Here is a 19346-nt window from a genome sequence, read left to right on the forward strand (position 1 = left end):
GTGGCGGATCTCCTGCTCTGTCAGGCAGAGGGAGGGGACCTAAGAGATGGAGAGGAATGGAAACACGTCCCTGCTTGGTGTCACAGGCAAGCCCCCTCCCTACCTTCCTCACCTTTCCGAATGCCCTTACACAATAGGTTTGTGGCTCTGGAGCTTGAGGGACAGGTTGGTGAGGATGTGGGGGAAGGTCCACACAGGAGGTTGTCTAGGGCAAGGAAGTCAACTCAGTGCCTCAAGACTTCCTCCATCAAGAAGGAAAGAAGGGTAATTGTCACAGGCAACTCCTTTCTGAGGGGAACAGAGGGCCCCATATGTCGGCCAGACCCTGCCAGTAGGGAAGTCTGCTGACTACCTGGGGTCCAGGTCAGGGATACTACCAGGAAACTTCCTGGCCTGGTTCACCGCTCCGAATACTCTCCCTTAGTGATAATTCAGGCTGGCAGTGATTAAATCACTGAGAGAAGCCTGATCAGGCTATCAAAAGGGACTTCAGTGGTTAGTGGAGTGGTAGCACAGATTTTCTTCTATCCCGTCAGTGGCAGGGAGAGATTCTGAGCAAACCTGGAAAGTTTAGCTGATAAGTACATAACTGAGATGCTGGTGACATTGCAGGAATTTTGTGTTTTTTTTTTTTTTTTTTTTTTTGGCCATGGGGATGTTTACCCTCTCAAAGGAGGAAAAGAACAAGAACCTAGCCCAGGAGCTGTCAGGGCTCATTAAGAGGGCTTTAAAGTAGGTACAAAGAGGGGCAGGGATGAAACAGAGTTTAATAGAGACGAGTATGGGGGGAACAATGCTGGGGTTGGGGGTGAGTGCAGTGGCACAATGAAGTGCGTCTACACTAATGCATGCAGCACAGGCAACAAACAGGAGAAGCTGGAAGCCATGGTGCGGCAGGCAAACTATGACCTAGTTTCCGTCTCTGAAACATGGTGGGACCACTCCCATGACTGGATTGCTGCAACGGATGGCTATAAGCTCTTCAGAATGGACAGGCAACAAAGGAGGGACTGTGGTGTAGCTCTCTATATTAATGTTTCAATGTTGTTGAGCTCAGGGTTGGGAATGATAAGGTAGAGTCCCTATGGATAAGGATCAGGGGGATGACCAACAAGGCAGACATCCTGGTGGCATGTTATAGACCACCAAACCAGATGAAGAGGTGGATGAGGTGTTCTAAAAGCAGCTGGCAGAACTCCCACAATCATCAGCGCTTGTTCTAATGGGGGATTTTAACTTCCCAGACATATGCAGGAAATACAATATAGCACTGAGGAAGCAGTCTAGGAGGTTCCTGGAGTGTGTGGAAGACAGCTTCCTTACTCAGCTGCTTAGTAAATCTACCAGTGTGGGAGCCCCGGTAGGCTTACTGTTCAAGAACAGAGAAGGACTGATGGGAGATGTGGTGGTCAGGAGCTGTCTTGGGCAGAGTGACTTCAAAATGGTAGAGTTCTCTATTCTTGGTGAAGTTTGGGGGGGGGGAGGGGGGGGAGGGGCAGGGCAGTTAAAGTCTTGGACTTCCGGAGGGCAGACTTTGAATTGTTCAGGACACTGGTAGGGAGGGTTCCCTGGGAGTCAGTCCTTAAGGGCAGCAGTGTCCAGGAAGGCTGGAAATAAAGTCTTAAAAGCACAGGAACAGGCTGTCCCCATGTGTTGTAAGATGAGCTGGCAGGGAAGAAGACTGGCATGGCTGAACAGGGAACTTTTGCTGAGTGTCCAGAAGAAAAAGTTTATGTCCGATGGAAGAAGGGACAGGCAACTCAGGGAGAGTACAAGAAAGTTGCCAACATATGCAGAGAAAAGGTCAGGCAGGCTAAAGCCCAACACAAGCTCAACCTGGCCACCATGGTTAAGGATAAACATTTTTATAAATGTATTAACAGTAAAAGGAGGGCCAAGGAGAATCTTTATCCTTTATTGGACACAGCGGGTAACATGACTACTGAGGATAAGGAAAAGGCAGAGGTTCTTAATGACTTCTTTACATCTGTCTTTACTAACTAGACCACTTATCCTCAGGGTACTCAGCCTCCCAACCTGGAAGTCTGAGATGGGGAGCAGAAGAACCCCCCCAAAGTTCAGGTGGAAAAAGTTAGAGAGCTGCTGCTCCACCTGGACTGTTACAGGTCTGTGAGGCCAGATGGGATCCACCCGAGGATGCTAAGAGAGTTGGCAAATGTGATTGCTGGGCCGCTTTCCATCATCTGTAAGTGGTCATGGTCATCTGGAGAGGTCCTGGATGACAGGAGACTTGCTAATATGACATCCATCTGTAAGACGGGTTGTAAGGAGGACCCAGGGAATTATAAGCCTGTCAGCCTGACCTTGGTGCCAGGAAAGATGATGGAACAGGTCGTCTTGAATGCAATCACACAACATTTATAAAAAATATTTTTATAAATACATCAACACAAAAAGGAGGACTAAGGAGAATCTCCATCCTTTACTGATGCGGGGGGAAACTTAGCGACAAGAGATGAGGAAAAGGCTGAGGTGCTTAATGCCTTCTTTGCCTCACACTTTAACAGCAAGACCAGTTGTTCTCTGGATAGCCAGTACCCTGAGCTGGTGGAAGGGGATGAGGAGTAGAATGTGGATCGCATAATCCACAAGGAAATGGTTGGCAACCTGCTACAACACATAGACGTAAGCAAGTCAATGGGGCTGGATGGGTTGCACCCAAGAGTACTGAGAGAACTGACGGAAGAGCTGACCAAGCGACTTTCCATCATTTATTGACAGTCCTGGCTATCAGGAGAGGTCCCAGTTGACTGGCAGCTAGCAAATGTGACGCCCATCTACAAGAAGGGCTGGAAGGTATACCCAGGAAACTATAAGCCTGTTAGTTTGACTTCAGTGCCAGGGAAGCTCATGGAGCAGATTATATTAAGTGTTATCATGCAGCACTTGTAGGGCAACCAGGCGATCAGGTCCAGTCAACGTGGGTTTATGAAAGGCAGGTCTTGCTTGACAGACCTGATCTCCTTCTATGACAAAGTGATGCGCTTAGTGGATGAGGGAAAGGATGTGGATGTGGTCTACCTTGATTTAAGTAAGACTTTTGACACTGTTTCCCACAGCATTCTCCTCAAGAAACAGGCTGCTCGTGGCTTGGACTGGTGTACACTTTGTTGGGTTAAAAACTGGCTGGGTAGCCGGGCCCAAAGAGTCGTGGTGAATGGAGTTAAAACCAGTTGGAGGCCGGTCACTAGTGGCGTCCCCCAGGGCTCAGTACTGGGGCCAGTTCTCTTTAATATCTTTATCGATGATCTGGATGAGGGGATCGAGTGCACCCTCAGTAAGTTTGCAGACGACAACAAGTTAGGTGCATGTGTCGATCTGCTCGAGGGTAGGAAGGCTCTGCAGGAGGATCTGGATAGACTGGACTGATGGGCTGAGGCCAACTGTATGAAGTTCAACAAGGCCAAGTGCTGGGTCCTGCACTTGGGGCAAAACAGGCCCAAGCAGCGCTACAGGCTGGGAGATGAGTGGTTGGAAAGCTGCCTGGCAGAGAAGGACCTGGGAGTATTGGTTGACAATCAGCTGAATATGAGGCAGCAGTGTGCTGTGGTGGCCACGAAGGCCAACAGCATCCTGTTTTATAACATGAAGAGTGTGGCCAGAAGGACTAGGGAAGTGATTGTCTCCATGTACTCAGCTCTGGTGAGGCCACACCTCGAGTACTGTGTTCAGTTTTGGACCCCTCACTACAAGAAGGACATGGAGGTGCTCGAGAGAGTCCAGAGAAGGGGAACAAAGCTTGTGAGGGGTCTGGAGAACAAACCTTACAAGGAGCGGCTGAGGGAGCTGGGATTGTTCAGCCTGGAGAAGAGGAGGCTCAGGGGCGACCTTATCGCCCCTTATAGGTACTGTAAAGGAGGCTGTAGCGAGGTAGGGGTTGGTCTATTCTCCCACGTACCCGGTGATAGGATGAGGGGGTATGGACTAAAGTTGCACCAAGGGAGGTTTAGGTTGGATATTAGGAAGAACTTCTTTACTGAAAGGGTTGTTAGGCATTGGAATAGGCTGCCCAGGGAAGTGGTTGAGTCACCATCCCTGGAGGTCTTTAAAAGATGTTTAGACGTAGCACTTAGTGACATGGTTTAGTGGAGGACTTGTTAGCGTTAGGTCAGAGGTTGGACTAGGTGATCTTGGAGGTCTCTTCCAGCCTAGATTATTCTGTGATTCTGTAACATGTGCAGGACAACCTGGGGAACAGGCCCAGTCAGTATGGGTTCATGAAAGGCAAGTCCTGCCTGACCAATCTCATCTCCTTCAATAACCAGGTGACCCATCCGGTGGAAGAAGGAAAAGCTTTTGATGTAGTCTACCTAGACTTCAGCAAAGCTTTTGAAACACTTTCCCAAAGTATTCTCCTGGAGAAGCTGGAATCCCATAGCTCGAATGCGTACACTCTTTGATGTGTTAAAAACTGGCTAGATGCTTGTGTTAGGACTAAAAAATGTTAGGTCGCTCCAATGTGAAACAGGCATTGTTGTAAGACTAGCAAAGTGAAACTCTGACCTTGCAATGATACATACTGCTTGTTCAGTGATGTGGCACCAGGCCACAAGTCATCTGACATGAGACAATCATTAGACATCCGGTGCTCCCAGACAATTTGCTTTCACTTGAGATCTGGTGCTTTGAATGCATGCTGTTGTTTATTCAAATTAAGTGGGACTGGTAGTGGGGTGCATAGCTGACACTCATGCCACTGCATGAGTGTATGGGTGGAATGATGGAACCGGTACAAGAGAGAGTGCTGCACCGAGCCTCTGTGTGTATGTTTGCTTGTTCCTCTTGTCACTCTTGTCCTCTTTTTGTTGCTATATATCCCATTAATATAAGCACACTGCCAGTAGCCCTTGGGGTGTGTGTTAGACAGAGCGATCCCACACACACCCAGCATTGTAATAAAGAATACATGCTTAATAACTTTGGTTATTGAGTTTTCACCGCATCAATTTTCTGACCCACTGAGACCCTCTCTGTCTGGCTGTAGGAGCTGCTGAGACATGTCACTCCTCACCTCAGCTGGCTCACTGCAGGACCATCTTTTGCAAAGATATTGTTTTTTGGAATTTGTTTTGGTAACTTTGTTTCTGTTTTGGATTTGTTCTGGCACACTGACTCTGAATTTGTTCTTCACATTGAATAACGGAATATGCTTATCATGGTTTATGCTGGGAAACATGACTTTAGTTAGTTGTAACAAGTGTGTTGCTATTTATGGTAGTGATTATTGTTTTGAGTTGCTTGAGTGAAAAGTGTAAAGTGTGTCTTTGTGTGATTGTGTGATTGTGCTCTGTGAGAGACACAGCATCGTTGTGAAGTGAGTGCGGAGTCTCAGTCCGCGGTTCCACTATTCCATGAGGAATATAGCTAGAGGCAGACGAAGTGTAAGAGATTGAGAAAAGACATTGATCTAATGTTGAGGGAGATGATGGGAAAAAGCAAACAAACAAACAAACAAACAAACAAAAAAAACCAGCTAATTCTTAAAACAGCTCAAGGTCATGTGTGAGCTCAGATTGCCAATGGGACTGCTCAGGGAACTGTAGACAATTGCATTTCCCTGACCGACCCCCACTGGGACACTAATCACCCCGGAACTTATGAACAATTATTTAAGCAGACAGGACCTGCAGCCATTTATCCTTTGTACCATATCGTGGTCCCAAGCAAACAAGCAATTGATTAGGGTGTTAGTGGATACCAAGGTGGAGGTCAGTATTATACATGACAACCCAGAAAAACACAAGGGAAATTTAACCCCAGTGCAGGGTTTAGGGGACCAACCATTCACGGGGAAACTTATAAAACTCAAGTTGCAAATAGGAGATTGGGTACCCCGTGACTATCAAGTCATGATTGCTGAAGTTGAGGAGTATATAATTGGCACAGGTATATAATTGGCACTACTTAAGTGAGTAAGAAGTATTTTTTTATATATTTTGTATCAGGCTTAGCTAGCTTTTCATTCACATTTTATTAGTGAACAGACTACTTTTCACTTTCCAGACAAAAGGGCCATTTTTCTAATGTGATTTATATTTCTAATTTCTGAATTGTGGTAATCATTCTTCAGTCTCAATGCTAAAGTCATCCTCTTGACTTCTATAATTTGCCCTAGCAAAACTGTACTATTCTAAAACATTTCTAGTAATGAGTACAAGGGCTTAAAAAGAAGGCTGAATTGACTTAACCCAATTAACAAGGCTGAAGATTCTCTCACTCCATTACTTTCCATGAAATAAAATTTAATTTCATCTTATTATTGCAGATGGACCTTTCTTGACTCTTTCTTAATGATTTTAAAATGAAATGATTTATGTAGAAGTGAAGCACAGTGGAGCAGTGAAGTTTGTCAGACTAAAAAATTCTGTAAAACAGTACTTGTCAATGCAGCTGAAAAATCAGTCTGTTTGTTGCATTAGTTATAAGTTATAAGTATATTCATTTTTCATGAGTATATTCAGTTATTAGTTATAAGCATAATCACCTACACTCACATCCCAACTTCCTGAAAATCTTGCAGTTGCAGAAAATAAAGTTGTGCTCCTGTATAGGTCAGGAGAGACAATGTTTGTTCCATGTTTATTGCTTTGTCAAATATCCCAAATGCTTTACAATCATGAGTATGGAAAAGCAGAAAAAATACATTTTTTTTTTTTAATAGATTTGGAACTTAATAAGCGGTGTAGTAAAATACCAGCCAACTCACAATACTTATTTGATACAGAGAGTCTTAATAACTTCCTAACCTAAAGATTAGGTATACTTTGGAGCAAACATTTTGTCTTTAGTGATGCTGAGTACCTTGCAGATCCTTTCTAGTTGTTGATTTTCCATCACTTGTGGCTCACATCAATATCTTCTTGACCTTCTTTTTGAAGAAAGTTGTAATATGCACATTCATTCTACAGCTTTTTCTCAAAAACACAGTACTGTCTTCTCTCTCATCATTGTCACTTTTCCTTTCAAAGGTCCTGAATCTCTGAATGCAATGTCTAGATTTACAGAAAGTCATGCAAATGAAGAAATATGCCATCTTGCTACCTGCTTTTTTCCCCTGCCAGTGTGTCATTGATACTTTGACCACAAATCATCTCCTCACAATCTGAGGCAAGACAGGGTGAAGAAAACCACCTCCATTTAAAGTTGCCTCTCCGATTGTGCTGTGTATAATCTGTGTCTCATTGCGTGGCAACCAAAAGTTCAATTATATTTATTTTCAATTTTTTTTTTTTTTTTTTTTTTTTTTTTTTTTTTTTTTTAAGAAGTAAAGGAAAACAGATCTGAAAAACAGGTCCTCTGTGAGAAAGGTGTCTTACTGAGCTGGGAAGCTGAGCTCTGCCACAACTACTCTCACTCCCCATCCTCAAAGGAAAAGGGGGAGAAGATATAATGAAAAGGGCTTAAAGGTTGAGACAAGGAGGGAGACCACTCAACAATAATCATCATGGGCAAAGCAGACCCACCATAGGGAGATTAATATAATTTATTACCTATTACTAACAAGTGAGAGCAGTGAGAAACTCAAAACAAACTGAAAACACCTTCCCCCCGTCCACCCTCTTCTATGTGGGTTGCAGTCAGCCCACATATAAATAAATAAATAAAATTTTTGATTTCACCTGACAATTTGTTTTTAAATGTGGTGTTTTTAAATGAAAAACAACATTTTTATGTAATGTTTTTGATAAAATTTCTTACAGCTTACTTTTCACTATATCATCATCAACTTCATTTAATGAGAGTTCACTGCCTCTAGAATCAGCCAAGAACTAAGGAGGAATGGCCGTAGTTTGATGATTTCTTTTTAAAATTTCATTTCAAAAGACCTAGTTAGTGAAATTGCATAATTAGGTAGTGATTCTTATAGCTTACTGACTGTTATCACAAATTGTCTGAAACCACAAACCAATTCTAAATACAATTTTTACCTACCCAAATATTCTCTTGCACGTAAAGAGAGTACTGGAATGACAGAAGTGTCATAGACTATCCTGTCATGCCTACCTGTCCTACCAAGTCAGTACTGTGTTTTCATTCACAATCACAAAGCTTTGTAAAGCACAGCTGTGCCTGTGTGAGGCACAGCCAGGTGGGGCTTCGTATGCCATGGCAGAATTCCAAGCAGGCCTTCATCTCCCTAGTCAGAGACTTAATGACAGTAGGCATTTAATCTGAAAGGTGATGTTTCTCTCCTAGATCCCATAACCAGGAGAACAGACAGCTCATTCCTGTCTTAAGCTTCCAAGAACATGATTTCTGTGAAAGCTTGGGAGGGTGGTCATTAATTACTGCAGAGTAAATTATTATCTCCTCAAATAACTGTGACTATAACCAGTAAATTGGAGAAAAGTAAAAATTTCAGTTGATTTCAATGAAGCCCCAAAGTTTAGACTTACTTTATCCAAACTGTCAAAGAAGCATTTTGTATAATTAATGTCATAGTGGCTTTCTTTTCTAACGTTCTGACATAATCTGTTTAGAAAATAATTGGGATTTAAAACTGTATGTTTATTTAATTATTATTCTCTGATAAATAGTTAGGCACTAGCATTTCCAAGTAACTCAGGGAGATCTGAAGTAGGTCTAAATATCCTTGAAAGCAAAGATTTTGATAGGTCATTGAAATATTTCACAAAATCTAGGTCTAATGACTCTTTTTGGAAGAAAACTGTAACTTTAGTCATTCCTACTCTACATCCATTTATTACTTACGGTCTTCAGCTGATCCTTTCCGTCAGGTCAGCTTTCAGACAGACTTCTCCAGATTGCACAGCAGTTTACTGATCAATCATTTCAAAGCATAACCTGATGTCATTCAAAATCACATTCTTAATCCTTATAAGACTGGAGCTTTACTATAGATTTTGTGCATATCCAGAAGTCAAAAACCTTATAGATGGAATATAAATGATAACTATACCATTAAAAGAGGAAGAAAGGAAGAAAAGACGAGAAAGGAAAAGAAAGAAAGAGAGAAAGAGAGAGAGAGAGAGAAAGACAGAAAGACAGAAAGACAGAAAGAGAGAGAGAGAGAAAGAGAAAGGAAGAGAGAGGAAGAGAGAAAGAGAGAAAGAAAGAGAGAAAGAGAGAGAGAAAGAGAGAGAGAGAAAGAGAGAGAGAGGAAGAAAGAGAGGAAGGAAGGAAGGAAGGAAGGAAGGAAGGAAGGAAGGAAGGAAGGAAGGAAGGAAGGAAGGAAGGCGAGAGAGAGAGAAAGAAAGAGAAAGAAAGAAAGAAAGAAAGAAAGAAAGAAAGAAAGAAAGAAGGAAAGAAAGAAAGAAAGAATAGGAAAGAATGAAAGAAGGAAGGAAGGAAGGACGGAAAGAAAGAAAAAAAGAAAGAAAGAAAGAAAGAAAGAAAGAAAGAAAGAAAGAAAGAAAGAAAGAAAAGGAAAGAAGGAAAGAAGGAACGAAAAAGAAAGAAAGAAAGAAAGAAAGAAAGAAAGAAAGAAAGAAAGAAAGAAAGAAGGAAAGAAAGCAGTAAAATAAAGCTTGTGGGTAAATATTATTCAATAAAGAGAATAATAATCATTATATTAAACATTGTGTGGATGTGAAAATCAGTAGTAATGTTCCAGTAAGAATAAAAATTTCAGTAAGTAATTTCAAGCAATTTCAAGAAATTTCAGTCTAAATTAATTTTTGAATAAACAAATATGAAGATCAAAGCAAAATGAGTCTGAAAATGAGCATTAGCTTATTGTACTTTGAGGATATAGTCTGGCTTCACCTTTAAATATTATATTATCATAGAATCATAGAATCACAGAATCACAGAATTGTAGCGGTTGGAAGGGGTTGGAAGGGACCTCAAGAGATCATCAGGTCCACCCCCCCTGCCAAAGCAGGTTCCCTAGAGCAAATTGAACAGGTAGGCATCCAGACGGGCCTTGAATATCTCCAGAGGAGGAGACTCAACCACCTCCCTGGGCAGCCTGTTCCAGTGCTCCGTCACCCTCACTGTGAAGAATTTCATTCACATGTTGGTGAGGAACTTCCTGTGACCAATTTTCTGGCCATTGCCCCTTGTCCTGTCCCCACAAACCACTGAAAAGAGGTTGGCCAAATCCCTCTGTTTCCCACATTTAAGATATTTATAAACTTTAATAAGATCCCCTCTCAGTCTTCTTTTCTCAAGGCTGAATAGACCCAGGTCTCTCAGCCTTGCCTCATAGGGAAGATGCTCCAGGCCCCGTATCATCTTTGTGCCTTCCACTGGACTCTTTCCAGGAGATCCCTGTCTTTTTTTTTTTTTATTGGGGAGCCCAGAACTGGACACAGTACTCCAGGTGAGGCCTGACCAGGGCAGAGTAGAGGGGGAGGATCACCTCCCTTCACCTGTTGGCCACGCTCCTTTTAATGCACGCCAAGATCCCATTGGCTTTCTTGGCCACCAGGGCACACTGCTGGCTCACGGTCAACCTGTCATCCACCAGGACCCCCAGGTCCTTCTCCACAGAGCTCCTCTCAAGCAGGTCATCCCCCAGCCTGTACTGATACATGTGGTTGTTCCTTCCCAGGTGCAGGACTCTACACTTGCTCTTATTAAACCTCATTTGGTTTCTTCCTGCCCAGCTCTCCAGCCTGTCCAGGTCTCGCTGAATGGCAGCACAGCCTTCTAGTGTGTTAGCCACTCCTCCCAGCTTTGTATCATTGGCACACTTGCTGAGGCTGGACACTATTCCCTCATCAAGGTCGTCAATGAAGATGTTGAACAAGACCGGACTCTGCACCGCTGATCACCACCCTCTGAGCTCAGCCAGTCAGCCAGTTCTCCACCCACCTTATGGTCCACCCGCCTGTTCCAGACTTTCTCAGTTTTGCTAGCAGGATGTCTTGGGAGACAGTATCAAAAGCCTTGCTAACCTCAAGGTAGATGACATCCACTGCTCTCCCCACATCTACCCAGCTGGTGATGCCATCATAGAAGGCAATGAGGTTGGCTGAGCACGATCTCCCCTTGGTGAACCCATGCTGACTACTCCTCATAACCTTCTTCTCTTCCAATTGCTAGGAGATGGCCTCCAGAACAAGCTGTTCCATCACCTTTCCAGGGACATAGGTGAGACTGACTGTCCTGTAGTTTCCCAGATCCTCCTTCTTGCCATTCTTGAAGACCAGGGTGACGCTGGCTGTCCTCCAGTCTTCAGGCACCTCTCCTGTTCTTGAAGACCATTCAAAGATGATAGAGAGCAGTTCGGCAATCACCTTAGCTAACTCCGTCATCACACGTGAATGCATCCCATCAGGACCCATGGATTTGTGTTCACTGATCCCAGTCATATGCTCCCAAACCACTCCCTCATCAGCCAGGGAGGAGATCTCCACCTCTCAGACTCTTTCTCCTCCCTCCAGGGTTCAGGAGTCCTGGGGTGGAACCTTTGAAGCAAAGACCGAAGCAAAGAAGGCATTCAGTATCTCTGCCTTCTCAGTGTCCCCAGTTACCAGGATCACCCCCTCGTTCAGCAGGGGACCCTCGCTATCTGTAGTCTTTCTTTTACTGTTTGCATACTTAAATATATTTATATATCCTTTATCTCTTTTGCAAGCCTCACCTCCAGGTGAGCTTTAGCCTTCCTCATCTCATCCCTGCAGGCCCTGAAAACACTCTTATACTCCTCCCAAGAGGACAGGCCCTTTTTCCACATTTCATAGACTTTCCCCTTCCTTTTGATCTTGTCGATGAGCTCCTTGCTCATCCACACAGGTCTCCTTCCCTCCCTTGCCCGATTTCCTACTCTTAGGGTTGCACCAATCCTGAGCTTGGAAGAAGTGCTGATTAAATGTTGCCCAGCTCTCACAAGCACCCTTGCCTTCTAGCAATGTAGCCCATGAGATACCCCCAAGTAGGTCCCGGAAGCTCTCCGAAAATCCAAGGTGACAATCCTCCTTTTTGCCTTGCTTCTTCCACCAAGTTCCATCTTGAAATCTACCATCTCATGGTCATTACATCCCAAGCTGTCGTCAGCCTTCACATCCTCAACGAGCCCATCTCTGTTGGTAAGAACAAGGTCCAGAAGCACCCCCTGCCTCGTCTTGTCCTCCACCACCTGAGTCAGAAAATTATCTTCAAAACGTTGAAGGAACTGTAAGAACTGTGTATGCCTGGCTGAGTCGTAGAATGGCTTGGATTGGAAGGGACCCTAAAGATCATCCAATTCTGACTCCCCAGACATGGGCAGAGACAGACCACTAGACCAGGTTACTCAAAGCCCCATCCAGCCTGGTCTTAAACACTTTCAGGGATGGGGCAGCCACAGCTTCCCTGGGCAACCTGTCCCACTGCCACACCACTCTCAGAGTAAATAATTTCTTCCTAATATCTAATCTTATTATCTTAATATCTACTCTTTTTTTTAGAATAAAACCATCGCTCCTTTCCCTGTCACTATCTGCCCATGTAAAAACTCTCTCTCCATTTTTTTTATGACCCCTTTACTCACTGAAAAGCCACAAAGAGCGTTCCCTAAATCCTTCTCTTCTCCAGACTCAACATGCCCATCTTGTCAGCCTTTCTTAACAGGAGAGGAGCTCTAGCCCTTTGATCTCCCTCCTCTGCGTCTTCTGTAACAGGTCCACATCCTTTTCTTACCAAAGCAGCATCAGTACATTTTCTTCTGTTTCTTCACTCTGTGTCTAACAGTCTTGAATAAACAGCATTTGACCTGCAGTATCTTACAAAATAGTAAGCATCCTTGACTTCTGACGACAATTATTCCTAAACATAATTTATATATACATTTATATATGGTTGCATGCATATATGCATTATATATAAAGTGCACATTTATTTCTTTTAGCAAATTTTAGTAAACTTTTGACCTTTGAAAAACTCTTTCCAGATGACGAGAGTATTTGAGTCTTAGATAACCAACATGAAGAGTCTATTCTTTGCATTTCCTTGATATTGCAGTGAAGTTATTTAAGAACATAATATTAATTGTACAGAAAATCTCTTTCTCCAACTCTTATGTCTGTCTAAGAGGTCACATAAATGTTAAACATAATGGAAATGAAGGCTGGAATGAAAAGTGAAGAATAAACATTGGCAATGGCTTATGGAAAAGGATGAACAGGAAAGTAATAAAAGTTATCCTTAACTTTTGTCTGAGACCTGTTCAACTTTGAACCATCAAACTTTATTTTTCACCTTAGAAAATGTAGAAAGTAAAAAAAAAAAAAAAAAACATTAACTGAGGCAAATGCTGGGAAAGGAGAATGTATTTTAATTTTTGTTAATATTCCTGCTGTAATATCCTGAAAGGGAGAATTGCAGCTTTTTTAGTTCAGTGTTTAACAACTGTCTTGAATGGAAAAGTAACTTTAAAAGGAAAATATATGCACATTCCCACCTAAATGACTTAAGACTAAAGATGTTGGTAGAATTAGGAAAGAAGAGGCTTAGTTCAATGGCTATTCTGAACAGTTACCAAATTTTGGATTTATTTTATTTTATTTTATTTTAATTTAATTTAATTTTATTTTATTTTTCTTACCTAGCATGGGACAGTTTCTGGACTCATCTCACAGAGGCCACCCCGGCAGCTCCCTGCTACAAAAACCTTGTCACATAACCCCAATATGCAAAATGAAAGTTGAGTCCTTGAGCCTACTGTGACGATAGTTCATAAATTGCAGAGTTTCCATTGTTTCATGTTCTTTTTGTATTTTCCCCCCGCCTTAATGAAAAATACAGGTGCAGTGTTTGTGTTTCCAAAGAAACATAAGCGCAAGTACGAACAGCCACCAACCTGAAAGCAAAATGGCTGACGGTAGCCTATAGTGTCATAGTCATCTAGGTCAGAAAAGGTCCTCAAGATCATGAACTGCAACCATCAACTTGTCCTAACAATTCTATCACTAAATCATGTTCCTTAGTGCCACTTCCACATTAAATTCAGGGATGGGGCATGATGAAATTCTGCCAAATGGTCAATCTAAAACTCCCATGGTGTAACTTGAGACTGTTTCTTTGTGTCCTATCACTTGTTACCTGAGAAAAGAGACTGAACCCCCTTGCTGCCATCTCCTTTCAGGTGATTGTAGAGTGATGAGGTCTCCCTTAAGCCTCCTCTTCCCCATACTAAGCAACCCCAATTCCCTCAAACTTCTCCTCGCAAGTCTTGTTCTCTAATCCCTTCACCAGTTGTGTTGCTCCCCTATGCACATGCTTGAGTAATTCAATGTCCTTCTTGTAGTGAGGGGCTCCTAACTGATCACAGGATTCAAGGTGTGGTCTCACCAGTGCCATGTGCAATCACATCCTGCTGGCCACATTATTTCTGATACAGGCACAGATGTTGGCCTTCATGGCCACCTGAGCACACTGCTGTTTCATATTCACCTGACTGTTTACCAGCACCCCCAGGTGTTTTTTCTGCTGGGCAACTTTCCAGACACTCTTCCCAAAGCCTGTACTGCTTATGACTGAAGAGCACGAATCAAAATTAGGCTTTGTTGAATGGACTTGGCCCATTTACCTAGCCTATCCTGATCCCTCTGTAAAGCCTTTCTGCACTCAAGCAGATCAACTACACCTATGGCTGTATAAAACACACATTTCTGAGTATTAAGTGGACAATATTTTATGTTATCTTTTTTTTGTTTTGTTTTGATATGTTTTATTTTGTTTTATTATTTTTTAGTATGAAATACCTGTAAGTTACCTGAATGCTAAATACTTAATTCCCACCAAAGGAAGCGTAACCATCTTTGTCAAAATCTGATTAGATCCCCCCAATTGTAGTCCATTGATAACTTGTGTTACAAAAAGGAAGTTTTCATATATAAGGGAATCAAACTTTGCCAGGTCTCCTACTAAAGCTGTTTTTCACAAGTTCCTTACAAAAACTCAAGTGTCAGAAATGCTTCTCATTGTCTGCTGTCACCCAGAAAGAAAAAGTTATACTGCCCAACAGCGGTCTTCAGAAACTCTTCCAAAATGTATTCTGTGTTACTGTCTCCAATCATCCAAAGCAGCTGTGGGTCTATTCTGCTGCCCCTAAACTACCTTAACAAGTTTAGGAAATCTGAGTCCCAGAGTGCTCCTGTATTCTGTCATTCAGCTGCAGCACATCCAAGAGTGCTTTAATGTTGACCAATTGATTTATAATTCTCTGCAAGAAGCCACATTAAGAAACATTAAAATTACTTAAATTTACTTTAAATTACACAGATTTGTAAATACATGTGACATAAAAGACAAAGAAAAAAAAATTCCTCTACTTACCCCAATATCAAATCCAAAAGAACATTCTCTCCCCTGTTTATCTAGATGAGAAGTTGTAGCCACTTACCTAAGTTACCATTTATACCTCTTCAGTACCTATCTGGCTGGGGAAGAATGTCATTCTTTATACTCACAAACTTGTTTGGGATTTATTCAGGGCTTCATTTAGATTTTAATGTATTTTACATCATTTCTTCTCCAAGTTTATTTGAATTTAAGTTCTTTCAGGGAACAGTTTCAGCTCTGTCACCTTGGGTAATATACAGGCAGCTTATCTATTCTTGTCTGACATGTGAAAAAATCTTTTACTCAGGAAACCATATAACACTTCTTCATCTGATATTGCAATGATAGTCTTGAGTAAAATTTCTCCATACATCAGTTTACATAAATGTGCAAAATAATGATAATACTTTAAAGGAAAATATATGGCTTATTGCTGTCATTGGCATATTACTAATTGGTATTACTAGACAGAACAGTAATCAACAATTTTGGAGAAATAACCTCTTTGAGATGTTTAAACCATCATGCTTTTAGAGACCCAAAAAGTACACAAAATGAAGTTTGATGAATTAAAATTTCCCCACTGAAGTAGTATCTGACTTAGCTGAGCCCAGAGGATGAAGAAAGAGAAACATAAAAATCTTAAGATTTTTCTTTACCAGAGTTTTTGTGAATATGTTTATATCAACTAAAAAAATCAAATCAAAAAAAAAATCAAAAGCCTCCAAATATCATGCAGATTCCAAAACCAGAAAACAAATGAAAAAATAAACAAAAACAAAAACAACACAAAACAAACAAACAAACAAAACATTTCGATATGATAAGATCACCGATCTAGTCGATCAGAGGAAACCAGCTGATGTGATATTCTTTGGACTTGAGCAAAGCTTTTGACACAGTTTCCCACAGGGTCCTACTGGACAAAATGTCCAGCATACAGCTAAACAAAAACATCATACGATGGGTGAGCAATTGGCTGATGGGCAGGGCTCAAAGGGTTGTGGTAAATGGGGCCACATCTGGCTGGCGGATGGTCACTAGTGGGGTCCCTCAAGGCTCCATTTTAGGGCCAGTCCTCTTCAATGTTTTTATAAATGATTTGGATGTAGGACTAGAAGGTGTTTTGAGCAAATTTGCTGGGGACACTAAACTTGGAGGAGCTGTGGACTCTGTCAAGGGTGGAAAGGCCTTGCAGCCAGATCTGGACAGATTGGAGAGCTGGGCGATCACCAACCACATGAAGTTTAACAAAAGCAAGTGCCGGGTCCTGCACCTGGGATGGGGCAACCCTGGCTATACGTACAGGCTGGGCGACGAGACGCTGGAGAGCAGCCCTCCAGAGAGGGATCTGGGGGTTGTGGTTGACAGCAAGTTGAATATGAGCCAGCAGTGTGCCCTGGCAGCCAGGAGGGCCAACCGTATCCTGGGATGCATCAAGCACAGCATTGCTAGTTGGTCGAGGGAAGGGATTGTCCGGCTCTACTCTGCGCTGGTGCGGCCCCACCTCGAGTACTGTGTGCAGTTCTGGGCACCACAGTACAAAAAGGACATTAAACTGTTGGAGAGTGTCCAGAGGAGGGCGACGAAGATGGTGAAGGGCCTGGAGGGGAAGACATGTGAGGAGCGGCTGAGGTCACTTGCCCTGTTCAGCCTGGAGAAGAGGAGGCTGAGGGGGGATCTCATAGCAGTCTACAGCTTCCTCGCGAGGGGAAGTGGAGAGGCAGGTGACCTATTCTCCATAAACACCAGTGATAGGACCCGCGGGAACGGTGTTAAGCTGAGGCAGGGGAAGTTTAGGCTAGACATCAGGAAGAGGTTCTTCACCGATATGGTGGTTGCACACTGGAACAGGCTCCCCAGGGAAGTAGTCACTTCACCAAGCCTGTCTGAATTTAAGAAGCGTTTGGACTGTGCACTTAGTCACATGGTCTAAACTTTTGGGCAGACCTGTGCGGTGCCAGGAGTTGGACTTGATGATCCTTACGGGTCCCTTCCAACTCGGGATATTCTATGATTCTATGATTCTATGGTATGAGATAATTACATACTTCTGTAAGATGGATAATAATCTTCCATATTTCGTGATGACAAGTAGGCCAGGCAAGATCTGAAAGGGAATGGAAGGTAACTTGGGCTCCCTTGAATTCTTCCTACTTCTCTCTCACTCTCCACACGCCTTGTTGGACAAAGATCAGCACAAAAACTGAAGGCAGCAAATATTGTGGCCTTATTATTGAGATAAACTCTGTGATATCAAAACAAAAAACAAACAAACAAACAAAAAATGGTACCAGTTTCCAGAAATACTTTTTAACCTCTTCCAATTCAATCAAAGCAATATCATGCTCTGCCTTTGGATGCTTTGCTGAGGGCTTGATGGTATTGTGCACTTTAAGAGTTGTATGTAGTTTAAATTCAGCAGATGTTATATGACAGAATGAGATATCAATATTTGCATAGAGCACTCTTGGTCACATTGAGCCTGATATACAGCCCCTGAATTTTACATCAACTTTTCTTTCATAGTGGCTGAAATGAAGCACCCTATACAAACTGTCAAGTGAAATTTTGCTAAGAGGGAAGGAAAAAAGAGAGAGAGAGAAAAAAAAAGAGAAGCAAGAGAGAGAAAAGGAGAAAGAGAAAGAGAAAGAGAGGAGGAAAAGAAAAAGAAGGAAAGAAAGAAGGAAAGAAAGAAGGAAAGAAAGAAGGAAAGAAAAAGAAAGAAAGAAAGAAAGAAAGAAAGAAAGAAAGAAAGAAAGAAAGAAAGAAAGAAAGAAAGAAAGAAAGAAAGAATAACCTGAACTGGTGGAACTTCACTTAAAATTAATTTTAAGAATTTATTAACACAAAAATTCCAACTCCGTTGCACAACATTTATTTGTTCTAATACTTGCATAGTACATATATAATGCATGATTAATTGTACTTTTCTCTTTTAAAATGCATTACAATATACAGTAAAACTAAGCATATTGACAGCTTCAAGATTATGCTTACTTTAATGCATTTCATCTTACATTTTAAATTAATCAGTAATAGAATCCATAAGTTCTATCTCTGCTTACTTTTCAATGTGCCATAGATTTAAATGAGCAACATTTTTTGTGTAGTGATCACGTGTAGATTAAAACATAAGACTTGTTAAATGACTTCAAGAAAAGTCATACAAGCTAAAACTGGTACAAATCTTTAAAAAAAAAAAAAAAATTTATATCAACATTACTTTATCCAGCACAATATGCAATTTAATTATGTTAGGTTGTTCTGTCAGTCAAATGTCAAGATAAATTCATCTAGTGAAAACACCAGGGGCTACATATGCAGTTGTCTCTTTAAATGAGCTTGAATTCTGTGGTTTCTTTCACAACAAAAGCTGCAAGATTTCTTTTAACTTGGATCGCTTCCCATATAAAGAAATTTTGGCTATGCAACAATAAAATTTTCCACCTCAGCTTTGCAGGAAGCTCAAAAATTCCAAGTCAGCTCAGTGAAAACTGCATTGAATATTTTTCATTGAAACAATGTAATAACCCACACCTAGAGGTAATCAACACTCAGTAAAAAGTACTGCTCAGTGGGTTTTAGTTGCTCCTTGTGCTCTTAGTGATTCATTTTTGAGCCACCTGATAGAGAGTGGAAATTCAGTGACAATGCAACAAGAGGTCATTTTCTGCCTCAAGAAGCTCCTCATTAAGTTTCAATTATTTTGCCAGTGTGTACAACAGTCTTTCAGTCTTCCTTACATTCCTAACACATGTAGGTGGCTAATGTCTCTTCACATACGTTTCACAGCAGGTTCTGAACTATTAGAGCACTTACAACTAAAAGTTCTTTTCCAGTAGAGCACGTAAATGTGACCCCTATTGGTTGATGCGCCTATAGTACATGGCAAGAATCACTGAATTAAGAGCTGCATTAGAAGAGGTGAACGGCAGAGGAAACTATTCTTATCAAATCACATTACAAACTACAATAACAAAGCAAAAGTGAATCACACTGTAGGTGCATTTCAATGAAAGTTTCTTATTAGGACAGGCCAGAAAACCTAATTTTTCTTTTGTGATTAGTCTCAAAATTTTTTTTTTTTTTTT

General features: G+C 41.8%; 1 protein-coding gene across 1 annotated transcript in view; it reads left to right on the forward strand.

The window, feature by feature from the left end:
- The first annotated feature begins 825 nt into the window (after nt 1-825).
- Nucleotides 826-19346, forward strand: part of SLC25A46 (solute carrier family 25 member 46) — a 48655-nt gene continuing 30134 nt past the window's right edge. The window contains exon 1 of the mRNA XM_040541268.1: nt 826-1073. Coding sequence (XP_040397202.1) covers nt 826-1073 — 248 coding nt within the window. The remainder of the gene's footprint in view (nt 1074-19346) is intronic.

The sequence above is a fragment of the Cygnus olor genome, chromosome Z (genome assembly GCF_009769625.2).
Source record: "Cygnus olor isolate bCygOlo1 chromosome Z, bCygOlo1.pri.v2, whole genome shotgun sequence".
Lineage (NCBI taxonomy): Eukaryota > Metazoa > Chordata > Aves > Anseriformes > Anatidae > Cygnus > Cygnus olor.